Source organism: Piliocolobus tephrosceles, chromosome 5 (genome assembly GCF_002776525.5).
Source record: "Piliocolobus tephrosceles isolate RC106 chromosome 5, ASM277652v3, whole genome shotgun sequence".
NCBI classification, from domain to species: Eukaryota; Metazoa; Chordata; class Mammalia; order Primates; family Cercopithecidae; genus Piliocolobus; species Piliocolobus tephrosceles.
Genome location: NC_045438.1, coordinates 144,040,453 through 144,054,320, shown reverse-complemented (window position 1 = coordinate 144,054,320; position 13,868 = coordinate 144,040,453). Strand labels below are relative to the sequence as shown.

Genomic DNA, 13,868 nt, shown 5'->3' with positions numbered 1-13,868 from the left:
ACATGGGTTCTTGATAATGCCTAATTTTTGAAACGAATAAAATTTTAAATATAAGCCAAGCTTGTGATATAAAGGCTTCCTGTGATCAGACCTTCTGAGAATCTTCCCAAAAAGTTAATAACCATCTTTTTGTTGTGTGGTTAATCCTACATTTTTAGACCTGCCTGTAAATGGGTCACTTAAATTATTGGCCACTAGAGGGCAGTTTCACCACAATGTTTTTCTAATCCTCTTCCTTCTCCCACCTTCCACCAGGTCCACAGGAGCCTGGTCCACAGCACTTACCAAGTCTTACAGACACGGTTTTATATATATAAATCTATGAAGACTTCCACAGCCCTTCAACCCACTGTTAAGACTTATTCTTCATGCTACTCATTAGCATTTAATCCTATACTAATTTGCATTTTATTTGACTTTCCATGTATATAAATCTTATTTTCAAGAACAGGGACTTTGCCTTCTCTGTTTTTATCTCTTATAGCCTAGCACAGTTCTATACAGTGTCATAACCTAAAATAAATGGATGAATGCAATCAGTGGTTTAGAGGTGTATTTTAAGGTTAAACTTTTTGTTTTTCTTTTTTTTTTTTGAGACGGAGTCTCGCTCTGTTGCCCAGGCTGGAGTGCAGTGGCGCGATCTCAGCTCACTGCAAGTTCGGCCTCCCGGGTTCACACCATTCTCCTGCCTCAGCCTCTGGAGTAGCTGGGACTACAAGCACCTGCCACCACGCCCGGCTAACTTTTTTGTATTTTTAGTAGAGACGGGGTTTCACCGTGTTTGCAAGGATGGTCTCAACCTCCTAATCTCGTCATCTGCCCGCCTTGGCCTCCCAAAGTGTTGGGATTACAGGCGTGAGAAAACCGCACCCGGCCCTTTTTTTTTTTTTTTGAGACAAAGTCTTGCTCCCTCGCCTAGGCTGGAGTGCAGTGGCACCATCTCGGCTCACTGCAACCTCCGCCTCTCAGGTTCAAGCGATTCTCCTGCCTCAGTCTCCCGAATAGGTGAGACTATAGGCATGCGCCACCACGCCTGGCTATTTTTTGTATTTTTAGTCGAAACGAGATTTCACCATGTTAGCCAGGCTGGTCTGGAACTCCTGAACCTCAGGTGATCCACCCACCTCGGCCTCCCAAAGTGCTGGGATTACAGGTGTGAGCCACCGCGCCCAGCCAGGGTTAAACTTTTTAATCTGCCATACCGAAATTTAAAATGTGTACACTTTTAGATCTAGCAATCCTACTTTTAAGATTCTACCTGTGGGGTATTTGCTCAATTATAAAAAGCTACAGATAGGTACAACAATGCTCACTATGCCATTGTCCGTAACAGCCAAAAAAATGGGGGCCAAGGCGGGTGGATCACTTGAGTCCAGGAGTTCAAGACCAGCCTGGGCAACATGGTAAAACTCTGTCTCCTAAAAATACAAAAACTAGCGTGGAATGGTGTCACACACCTTTGGTCTCAGCTACTCAGAAGGCTGAGGTTGGAGGATCACTTGAGTCCAGGAGACAGAGGTTGCAGTGAGCCAAGACCATGCCACTGCACTCCAGCTTGGGTAACAAGAGCCAGACCCTGACTTAAAAAAAAAAAAAGTCATTGAAACACTCTAGGCCGGGTGCGGTGGCGCATGCTTATAATCCCATCACTTTGAAAGGCAGAGGCAGGCAGATCACTTGAGGCCAAGAGTTTCAGACCAGCCTGGACAATATGGCAAAACTCTATCTCTACAAAATTAAAAAAAAAAATAGCTGGGCCTGGTGGTGGGCAACTGTAATCCCAGCTACTTGGGAGCCTGAGGCAGGAAAATCACTTGAACCTGGGAGGTGGAGGTTGCAGTGAGCCGAATTTGCACCCCTGCACTCCAGCCTGGGCAACAGAGCAAGCTTCTGTATAAAAAATAATAAATAAATAAGTAAATAACTCTGAAAGTCTGGAAGAAAATAGCAAAATATTAACAATGGTTATCTTCTAGGGCAAGGGCCAGCAAACAATTTTGGGGAACAGGCCAGATAATAAATACTTTAGGCTTTGTGAGGCATCAGTCTCCAAAGCAACCCCTCAGTTCTGCCACTGCGGCGTGACAGCAGCCATGGGCAGTCCACGGCAGACGAGCCCAGCTGTGTTCCACTACAACTGTGTGGGCACTGCAACTTCAATGTCATTTAAACTTCATATGTTACAAAACATTCTGTTTTGATTTCTTTTCAACCATCTCAACATGAGCTGACATTTTTAGTTTATGGCTCTACAAAATTAGATGGCAGACGAGTTGGCCCCAAACCCTGCTGTAGAGGATAAAACAGGAAGAGTAAAAAGGGAAACTTTCCACCAAGGAAGTGATGGGATTATACGTGAATGTTATTTTCTTTTTGTGCGTTCTTCTCCTTTTCAAATAAAAATAAAATCTGAAACAAACCTAGAAGTGAGACACCAAATCCCACCCTCAGTACTAACATAAACGTCAATGAAATGAAGTCCTGGGGCTCACCTTTGCCTTGGACCTCACGGTGATCAGGGAGCTCCCAAACCTCGAGCTGGCCTGCAAAACATGCTGTCTGTTAATGGACTTTGGAGAACACAGCGCAATACTTTATCTGTTTAAAATAAGCCAAGGGGCATTGTTACGGTAATTTTTCTTTCCTCAGTCTTTCAAGGGATACTTACTTCAGGAGAAATCAGTACATATTGGGCCTGAAGAAAAAAATTGAGAAGAGAGACAACGTTATTACTGTTTGTGTGGTTTTCTAAAATCAATTTTAATTATACCCTTACACCCTCATTTCTACATTTCTTTCTTTCTTTTTTTTGTTTTTTTTGAGACAGAATCTCACTCTGTCACCCAGGCTGGAGTACAGTGGCGCAATTTCAGCTCACTGCAACCTCTGCCTCCCAGGTTCAAGCAAGTCTCCCGCCTCAGCCTCCTGAGTAGATGGAATTACAGGCATGTAACACCACGCCTGGCTAATTTTTTTGTATTTTTAGTAGAAGGGGGTTTCGTCATGCTGGCCAGGCTGGTCTCGAACTCCTGACCTCAGGTGATCTGTCCATCTCGACCTCCCAAAGTGCTGGGATTATAGGCATGAGCCACCATGCCCGGCCTCATTTCTACATTTCTTGATTAGCCTTACAAATGTGCATGCCCTTTGACCCCAGAAATTCTACTTATAGAAATACAGGTCAGAAAATTAACCAGATGTATAAAAATGTTTATGTGACTATTTACCATATTATTTAAAACAGTGAAAATTGGAAATGGCACAAATGACTAATAGTTACTTAAATAATGGGTAAGTAAACTATTTTATCTGTAGATAAAACACTCATCAGCCGGTAAATATCGTATTATATAAGAATATCAGATAACATAAGAAAATGTTCTTGGCATATTGGTAGGTTAAAAAAAAAAAATTCAAGTTAAGGCCAGGCGCAGTGGCCAGGCGCAGTGGCTCACGCCTATAATCCCAGCACTTTGGGAGGCCGAGGCAGGAGGATCACTGGAGGTCAGGAGTTCAAGACCAGCCTGGCCAATGTGGTGAAACCCCCGTCTCTACTAAAAATACAAAAATTAGCTGGGCATGGTGGTGTGCGCCTGTAGTCCCAGCTACTCAGGAAGCTGAGGCAGGAGAATCACTTGAACCTGGGAAGTGGAGGTTGTACTGAGCCGAGATCATGCCACTGCACTCCAGCCTGGATGACAGAGTGAGACTCCATTAAAAAAAAAAAAGTTACAAAATTATGCACAAATTATGCACAATAGCATCACAATTGTCAACCAAAATATGCACACACATAGTGTAATACTTACGGGTAGGCTTTAGAATCAGATCTTGGTACAAATTCCTGTTGTGCCATGTCCTTCCTAGCAGTGTAACCTTGAATAAACTTCCTCTCTGATCTTTAATTTTTTTGTTTTAAGACAGGGTCTCCCTATGTTGCCCAAGCTGGTCCTGAACTCCTGGGCTCAAGGGATCCTCCTGCCTCAGCCTCCCAAAGTGCTGGGATTACAGGTGTAAGCCACCACACTCAGCTAAGATCTTTAATTTTTTAAATCTGTAAACAGGCATAATATTAATTTCATAACTTTTATGTGGATTAAATGATACACAGTTCTTAGCATATGCATACTAAATACACAATAAATGGTAGTAATTAAAGTCATAGGAAAAATACCAGCAGGATCCGCTCTAAAGGTAAATAGGTATTAGTTCTGCAGAGTGGAATTTTAGATAGATAATTTTTAATTCTCTTCTTTGTACATTTTGTATTTTCTAAAATTTTCATAGTAAACTTTCACTAATTTTGCAATTTAAAAAATAATTTAAAAATTTTTAAAATAGGTGGGGTGTGGTGGCTCATGCCTGTAATCCCAGCACTTTGGGCTGTAATCGCCACCTGGCCAACATGGTGACACCCTGTCTCTACTAAAAACACAAAAATTAGCCGGGCCTGGTGGCGCATACCTGTAGTCCCAGCTATTTGGGAGGCTGAAGCAGGAGAGTGGCTTGAACCTGGGAGGAGGAGGTTGAAGTGAGCCGAGACCCTGCCACTGCACTTCAGCCTAAGTGACAAAGCCAGACTCTATCTCAAAAAAAAAAAAAAAAAAAAAATTAAATAATGGCCAAATGTTTTAGGCTCAGGAAATGTAACTTAAGGAAACTCACCCAAAACAGGAATAAACAAAGAAATGAAACAAAAAGCAAAAGACAGGCCGTTTTAATGAAACTCCAGTGGCTAGCCAGGCATGGTGGCTCATGCCTGTAATCCCAGCACTTTGAGAGGCCAGGTGGAAGGACTGCTTGAGCCCAAGAGTTCAGTACCAGCCTGGGCAACATAGTGGGGCTCCATCTCTACAAAAAATACAAAGATTAGCTGGGTGTGGTGGCACATGCCTGTAGTCCTAGCTACTCAGGAGGCTGAGACAAGAGAATCACCTGAGCCCAGGAGTTTGAGGCTGCAGTGAGCCATGATCACACCATGGCACTCCAGCCTGGGCAATGGAACAGGAACCCGTCTCTATTTTAAAAAGAGAAACTCCAATGGCCATGGCCTGTTTTCTTTCTTCTATGCTGTGGGTGCCTAACCAAGCAGTGGGAGGCTGTGTGACCAGGAACCTACATAACACCAAGTCCGGTGGGACTTTAGCTCTGGGCACAAATGTTGCAGAACTGTAAGAACTGCAGGCAGCTGGGGCCCACAAAACATGGGCAGATGATGGTGTCCTGACCCCAGAATGTATGAATTCAGGTAAGCATTTTATAGTGGACATGAGTTAACAAGGAATCAGTGATTAGTGATCCTTTCCCAGTAACGTATAGAATTTTATAGAACACTTTACCTTTTCTTCTGGACATGGAGTTATCCATGATTTGCATTTGCCAGTCATGTCACCAATGGTGGTCTCTTTGCCATTATATACATAAACTTGGCCATCTTCTCCCCCAATCAGCCCAGAGGTTACATCTGCTATCCTCAGGGGGGCCGCCATGATGATTTCATCTGTAAACAATAAAAACTGACAGAAGGAAGTATTTGACTCCTCACTGTCATCTTTTCCTTGTTCTGCTACTGGATCCTAACCCAGCCTCCTGCAAACAATATTCATGTCTCCTTTAGCCTGCCGTGATTTCATCCTGGCAAAGGCAAAGGCTTTTGTTTCCTACGTTATTCATCAATAGCAATTACCACAGGTGATTCTCATATTACCACCTTCCAGAAGTGCAACTCCCTCTCTGGTCTTGTCTGATTCAAGATCTATCTAAACGTCCTTGGGCCACGGGGCTGTCAATTATAAGGGCAGAGCCCAGATGATCCAATTAGGAAATCCACCCACTGGGCAAAGGGACTCAATTCTTGTCAAAGGGTCCTGTTTTATTCTTACCTACGCCATCATCATCCAGGTCACTCAAGTGCAGAACGCCACCAAATCGAGAGAAGCGGCGGTCTCCGCTGAAGGTGCTGAGCAGCGGAGGCTGCACGTCAGATGTGAGCGCGTACATCCGAGTGGCTCCGCCTTGGTGCAGGGTCATGGTCAGGAATGCCATCTTAGACACGTCATCTGAAATGAACCACAGATCCTGCTGGCCTCACAAAAATGAAGGCATTACAGAACACGGAATAGCATCCCATTCTCAAGTGACGCTGATCACTCAGGATCCTACAGGACAGTGCTGGTCAACTCCGGCAGAGAGAGAGGTCCAACCAGCTTGGGCACCAAGGCACAAACAGCAGAGAGCTTCAGTGATTTCCCTCCAGGCAGGTATTCTTTTTTCCGGTCATATCCCCATAATACAGTCTCCACACAACCACCTTTTTATTTTCTCATATCACAAACTGCCTACGTCACCCCCATGACTGACACATCCAAACACAAGTGAACTCTGGATGGAGTCCAAACTCTTCATAAGGCCTTACAGAATCTGACTCCCACTTGGGTCTCTAGCGCCATTAACCCTTTCACCTACACTTCATCATTATGAACTTAAACCACGGCCCAATCTATGTGTTAAATTTCGGCCTTTGGACATGATATGCTCTCTGCCTGGAATAGAGGCATACGCTCCCGTGCTCCCCGTCCACATCCCTCTGCTGGCTACTCCTGCTCACCCTGCAGAATTTGGCTCAGGTGTCCTCTCCTCTGGGAAGCCTTTCCTAACCTCCCTGGTCTAGAGCAGAGGCCGCTTCCATGTGCTCCCATACATAATAACACTGAGTCCGGTGGGACTTTAGCTCTGGGCACAAACGCAGCAGAACTACAAGAACTGCAGACAGCTGGGGCCCACAAAACACGGTCAAGTGATTGTGTCCCGACCCCAGGACCTCCGAGTTCAGGTAAGCATTTTACAGTGGACATGAGCTGGCCCAGTGCCTTCCGAATACCCATGGCAGGGCAGCATTGCTCTGCATTCACTCCTGTGTATCCTGCATCAGGCGTCCATTCCACAAGCAATGGGGTCATGGCTTTGTCTCTCTGTCCACTGTAACTAGCATGGTGCTTGGTTCTGTACAAGTATTTAATAAAGTGTTTATTGAATTAATGAATTTTGAACAAACTCAAAGCTAGTTGTTGGAATTTCGCTGTAAACTCTGTTATTTGGAACAGAGCTTTGATTTCAGAAATACAAATGGCACCTGTGGGTTGGCGGGGCTGGTGGCCCTCTGAGAGGTTTGCTGTATGTTGGCAAAGTGTCAGTGCGTGGATACGATCTCACGTCAGTGTCCACTGAGTTTTGTGTGTAAAACTGAGCTAATTTGACCTGTTTTTTCGGAGAAACTTGTGCCTTGTTTACAGGAAACTGTCCACTAGAAGCCACTGAGGGCCCAAAGCAGAGTCAGCAACTAGAAAACAGTAGGAAATAAGAAATAGTGTTTTAAAAGCTCAGCAATCTGGAGCTTTCCGATGTAGGGTAAACAACCTGACCTAACACAATGTCTCCTAAGAAAACAATGTGCCAACAAAGTACAATAGTTAATATTCAGAGTGAAAGCCCAAAATATCAAGAAAAGTTGAAATGAGAGAAAATCTTCATTCTTTTTTTTTTTTTGAGACGGAGTCTCGCTCTGTCGCCCAGGCTGGAGTGCAGTGGCGTGATCTCAGCTCACTGCAAGCTCCGCCTCCTGTGTTCAAACGATTCTCCTGCCTCAGCCTCCCAAGTAGCTGGGATGACAGGCGCCTGCCACCACATCTGGCTAATTTTTTGTATTTTTAGTAGAGACGGAGTTTCACCGTGTTAGGCAGGATGGTCTCGATCTCCTGACCTCGTGATCCGCCTGCCTCAGCCTCCCAAAGTGCTGGGATTACAGGCATGAGCCACCATGCCTGGCCACATTCCCTTTCTTTTCATGCTTCCTAAAGGGACCATGAGCTCCCTGGAGCGCCCAGGAATACAGTAATACTTTCAGCTCTCTGTCCACTCCCTGCCTCAGTCGTTCCACAGGCAGGAGGGTACCTGAGGCTTCTCCCTCTGGATCTGCCACTGACAGGATGAACACTGCCCCACTGAATGTGGGAGAATCTCAGAGAAGTCACCCCAAGGTCCAGCTTCTGGAACAAGAATTAACCTGAATAGGGCTGCCCATTGAGACTGTGTTCTCTAATCCAACTATGTCAGCTCTTCAAAAGTACATATTTTGCTATCCCTCTGAATGCTTCATGAATCTATTTCAGAAATGATTTGAAATGCACAAGGATGAGGAAGAATTGTAATTAATCAATACTCCCAGATCTCTAACATGCATCACATTCTGTTAAAGAAGAGAAGTATATAATTTAAAATAATTTCACCAGTGTTTTTTTAATTCTTCAGAATTAAAACAGAAGAATCTAGACACTTGGAAATTTCAGTCATTCAAAACACCTCATCCTCTCAATCATGCAAATCAAACAATGGATTATCATACACATTTAGACAATTAAGGAGAAAAAACTCAAGGTAATGTTGTAGGCATTTCTATATTATTTTAGTAATGAAAATAATCCTGAAGAACTTTGGCTTTTAAAAGGGCTACATGCAGAAGCCTTTATGAATTCTCAAATTCTAGAATGCTACTTATAACATAGAATTCTTTCTGTAATGCTGATACCTTCTACTTAACATAGAAGTCCGTCTGTAATGCTTATACCTTCGAATTAAGGACCATTATCTTTTTGACCTCCACATTGTCTTCATTTCTGCCATGAGCACTAGCCCCTAGGGTTGTGTTTGGGTTGCGGGGGTGGCAGGTATTTTTTAAATAAACACACACAAGTATTTTACTTCTCAAGTGGAACTTTTCTTCCAGTGGAGGGAGCCGAAAACAACAGAGCTATTGTAAAACATAGGTGCATCTCACCAACTCTACTCTTGAAAACCACAGGAAAGAGGATATCATCTTGCAACATGGTTCATACTTGTGTCTCAGAAAAACTATAAACCTGCTGGGCACGGTGGCTCATGCCTATAATCCCAGCACTTTGGGAGGCTGAGGCAGGAGGCTCACTTGAGCTCACGAGTTGGAGACCATCCTGGGTAATGCAGTGAGATCCTATCACTACAAAAAAATACGGCATCAGTGGCATGTGCCTGTAGTCTGAGCTACTCAAGAGGCTGAGGCAGGAGGATCACTTGACCTCAGGAGTTCAGGGTTACAGTGAGCTGTGATCACACCACTGCACTCCAGACTGGGCAACAGAGCAAGACCCTATTGCTTAAAAAGAAAAAGAAAAATTATCAACTATAAGTCACTTAATGTCACCAGCTTTCAGGATTACTGCAAAATAGTCAAAACTATGAAGATGTCAAGAAGATCTTCTATATTTCATCATTATCAAAAGTATGAAAAATACTAAAAAAAAAAAAAGCATAATCCAGGTGTGGTGGCACATGCCTGTAGTCCCAGCTACTTGTGAGCCTGAGACAGGAGGATCACTTGAGCCCAGAAGTTCATGGCCAGCCTGGACAACATAGCAAGACTCCATCTATTTAAAAAAAAGCATAAAGAAGAAAATTTACATAATATATATTTCTTTGTGGAGAGTGAGATAGGTAGTTAGGTAGAGAGATATCTATAAACACACATTTTAAACAAAATAGAGATTTTGTGGATTATAAAATTTTAAATCTGATTCTTTTCACATTTAGGCTATTTCCAGCTTTTCACTACCATAAATAATACAGCCATCCCTCAGTATCCACAAGGGATTGGTTCCAGGGCCTCTCACAGACACCAAAATCCACAGATGCTCAAGTCCCTGATATAAAATGGTGTAGTGGCTGGGTGAGTGGCTCATGCCTGTAATCCCAGCACTTTGGGAGGCCGAGGCAGGCAGGGCACCTGAGGTCAGGAGTTTGAGACCAGGCTGGCCAACATGGCGAAACCCCGTCTCTACTAAAAATACAAAAAAAAAAAAATTAGCTTGGCACGGTGGCGCACGCTTGTACTCCCAGCTACTCAGGCGACTGAGGCAGGAGAATTGCTTGAACCTGGGAGGCAGAGGCTGCAGTGAGCTGAGATCACGCCACTACACTCCAGTCTGGGCAAGAGAGTGAGACTCTGTCTCAAAAAGAAAAAAAAAAGTAGATTAAAATCCTCAAATTTAGATTAATCTGTGCCTTACAGCTGTGATTCCCAAACTGCACACTGAAGCGCTTCAGTGAACTCGCAGAGATGCTGTCGATATTTTGAAATTTCAAAGGTAATAGTGACATATGACACCACATGAACTACTAGGTGGAGGCCAGTCACAGTTACGACATGAGAGACCTGCATTCCTTTCAGTGATGCCACATCTTTGCAAAGCTGCATATTCGGGATGTTTGTGATAAAACGCAGGTACTATGCAAAAATTGCGGTAGATTAGGAAATGAGGGAAGTTGTGTCTAACCTGATTCCAAGATTTGAAAAGTTGTACAGTATGCAAGACGTGTGCCCCGTATGGTCACACAGGCACTGCATTTCTAAAGGTCCTATGCCTGTCTTCACATTGGCCTGTCTCTGACTTGAAATTCTCAACAATTTTTTAACAAGGGGCCCTGCATTTTTATTTGGAACTGGGCCCCACAAATTGTGTGGGTGAAATACAAGTAAAATACAAGTAAAAATGGGAAAATCTGAACAATGTGGGCGAAATATATCAATAACAATAACCTGACTGTGACATTAATTTATATATATTTATATCTAATATATACATTTATATACAATTCATATAGATACACATATGTATATATTATAGATACACATGTATATATTATAGGCATATATATTATAGATACACATATCCACATATAATCTGTATACATTGTATGTACATATACACACATATATGTAATATGTGTATATAACATATATACATGTTATATATACATATTAATACATTAATTAATACATATACATATGTATATATAATATATACATATTAATAGTGTAATACAAACATGTATATGTCATATATACATATTATATACATTTATATGTAGTATAGTTATATACCTATATGTTATAAATTAACATTATATACATATATAAAAGTTATAATCAAACTTATTTTCTATTTATTATTATTATTTTTTTATAAATAGGGTCTCACTCTGTTGCCCAGGCTGGAGTGCAGTGGTGCGATCATAGCTCACTGCAGCCTTAAACTCCTGGGCTCAAGTGATCTTCCCACCTCAGCCTCCTGAGTAGATGGAACTATGCGTGCACACCACCATGCCTATGCCTAGCTTTTTTTTTTTTCTGTAGAGATGGGGTCTCCCTATATTGCCCAGGCTGGCCTCAAATTCTTGGGCTCATTACAGCAATTACTACTGTTACTGCTTGAGACCGTCACTACAAGACGGAACGAAGGAGGACAAATGTAGAAATGAAAACTTAAAGCAAAAGAAACTGGTTTTTTTGGTTGTTGTTTTTTTGTATTGTTTTGTTTTGTTTTTGAGACGGAGTCTCGCTCTGTCGCCCAGGCTGGAGTGCAGTGGCTCAATCTCGGCTCACTGCAAGCTCTGCTTCCCGGGTTCAAGCAATTCTTGTGGCTCAGCCTCTGGAGTAGCTGGGATTACAGGTGTCTGCCACCACACCTGGCTAATTTTTGTATTTTTAGTAGAAACAGGGTTTTACCATATTGGCCAGGTTGGTCTCTAACTCCCAACCTCAAGTGATCCACCCACCTCTGCCTCCCAAAGTGCTAGGATTACAGGAGTGAGCCACCACACCCCGCCTGCCTGATCCACTTCTGCCTATTATTCAAATCTTTCCCATATTGCATGAAACAAAAATCTTTCTGAAAAATAGTTTGATTATATATAACAAGAGCTTTTAGAAAGATTCGATCCTGTACTCCAGGAATTCCATCTCCAGGAATCTATCCAAAAACGAATCAGAAAGGCAGTCAAAGATTAGGTACATGAGTGTTCAATAATTTCTTATTCACAGTAATGTAAAACTGGAAACAAGCCTACAATTCCGTCAACAGGGTGATGTTAGTAAATGTTGGCATGAAAAAAATGCAATGTAGATATCAAAAATCATGTTTTAGCAGAATATCTACTAGCATGAGAATGTGCTTAAGACATAAAATAAGTAAAAAAATTAGGTATGACAATATCGTATATAGGTATAAGCTTCAGTTTTTAAATATCTGGGTAAGGGGTGATTTTTCTCCTTCTGTATATTTCCTTGTAATTTCACAGATTTTCACAATAAGCATAAATCACCTTTATAATCTGGGAGGGAATAGTTTTTGTTGTTCTTTTTTTTTTAAAAAAAAGACTCTCTTTCCCATAAATAAAATAACGGTTTATTAAAATACGTCTTCAGGGCTGGGTGCAGTGGATTTTGCCTGTAATCCCAGCACTTTGGGAGGCCGAGGTGGGAGAATTACTTGAGCCCAGGAGTTAGAAACTAGCCTGGCCACCATGTTGAGATCCTGTCTCTACGACAAATAAAAAATTAGCCAGTGTGGTGGCTGATACATGCCTGTAGTCCCAGCTACTCAGGAGGCTGAGGTACAAGGATCACTTGAGCCCAGGAGGTCAAGGCTGCTGTGAGCCATAAGAGCACTGCTGCACTCCAGCCTGGGTGACACAGCAAGACTGTCTCAAAAAAGAAAAAAAAAAACAAAAAAAAACCAGATAGGTCCTCATAGTGGACCTATTCCTAATGAACTCACTTATACAATTTTTCTCTAGTTCCAAGTTCAACAGGATAGGGGCTTTAAAACACATTAAGTTACTTTCATATGTCATTTTCAACAAACCTTTGAAATAGATTTTTATTTTATTTTATTTCATTGTATTGTTTAGACGAAGTCTTGCTCTGCTGCCCAGGCTGGAGTACAGTGGCATGATCCTGGTTCACTGCAACTTCTGCCTCCCAGGTTCAAGCGATTCTCCTGCCTCAGCCTCCTGAGTAGCTAGGATTACAGGTGTGTGCCACTATGCCTGGCTAATTTTTGTATTTTCAGCAGAGGCAAGGTTTCACCATGTTGGCCAGGTTGGTCTCCAACTCCTGACCTCAAGTGATCCTCTCAACTTGGCCTCCCAAAGTGCTGGGATCACAGCTGTGAGCCATCACACCCCGCCAGAAATACTTATAATTTCAGTTTTGTAGATGGTGATACAAAAGTTCTGAGAGGTGAAGTAACTTCCCCAAAGTTACATAGATTGCTATTAATGAAAAAAGGAAATATTTAAACCTAGATCTGTTCAGCTCCAGATCTCGTAACTTTCCTCCAATACAATGTGTACAAGGAGCCACGACTGAAAGGAAGCAAAGTTTCGCGGTGCGTGACCTACCGCGTGTCGGGGCTCCAACCAGCAGCACTTGGGTCAGAGTTCCATTTATCAGTACGTGGCCACTGGACAGGGAAGTACCCAGTTTCCCCATTGCCTGTGAGATACAATCAATCAATACTGTATAGGCGAGAAAGCTTCGTTGGAGTGTCCACTCTCCTGTGGGGGAGGGCTTGCCATACCTTGTCTCCAGAAATGGTAAACCAGCTTTGGCCGTTTGGTGGGAAGTAGCCATACACCCTCCCAAGGCTCTTTTTCTCATCTCGGATGTGTAACAAATGGCCCAGCCTAGAATGAAGCACACTGGGCTTAGCTGCCAGGGCACAAGACTGAGAGCAGGCCAGGTACTCAGTGCAAGGAAAGGAAATGCACCTCCCCCCATCCAGGCCTCCCAGCAGGCTCTCTGTCTCTGTGACCCTAGGCCTGAAAGCGTGGGGACTATCGGAGTTAATTGCAACATCCAGGTTCTCCAGGTGCCACACCCACCATTCTGCCTCCCAATTGACAGGCCTCCCAGCAGACTCTCTGGGATAGAGGTATAGGGGTACCTACTGTTACAGGCTCAGTGGTGGTCCTCCCATCCCTACACTTAAGTCCTA

General features: G+C 43.0%; 1 protein-coding gene across 1 annotated transcript in view; it reads right to left on the bottom strand.

Annotated features, from left to right (window-relative positions):
- GPLD1 (glycosylphosphatidylinositol specific phospholipase D1) overlaps window positions 1-13,868 on the bottom strand; it is a 62,834-nt gene that overhangs the window by 5,076 nt on the left and 43,890 nt on the right. Inside the window, exons 19-24 of the mRNA XM_023209753.3 lie at window positions 13,452-13,557; window positions 13,273-13,366; window positions 5,883-6,059; window positions 5,340-5,500; window positions 2,669-2,695; window positions 2,493-2,543 (exon numbers count right to left, since the gene is read on the bottom strand). Of these exons, the coding sequence (XP_023065521.1) occupies window positions 2,493-2,543; window positions 2,669-2,695; window positions 5,340-5,500; window positions 5,883-6,059; window positions 13,273-13,366; window positions 13,452-13,557 (616 nt within the window). The remainder of the gene's footprint in view (window positions 1-2,492; window positions 2,544-2,668; window positions 2,696-5,339; window positions 5,501-5,882; window positions 6,060-13,272; window positions 13,367-13,451; window positions 13,558-13,868) is intronic.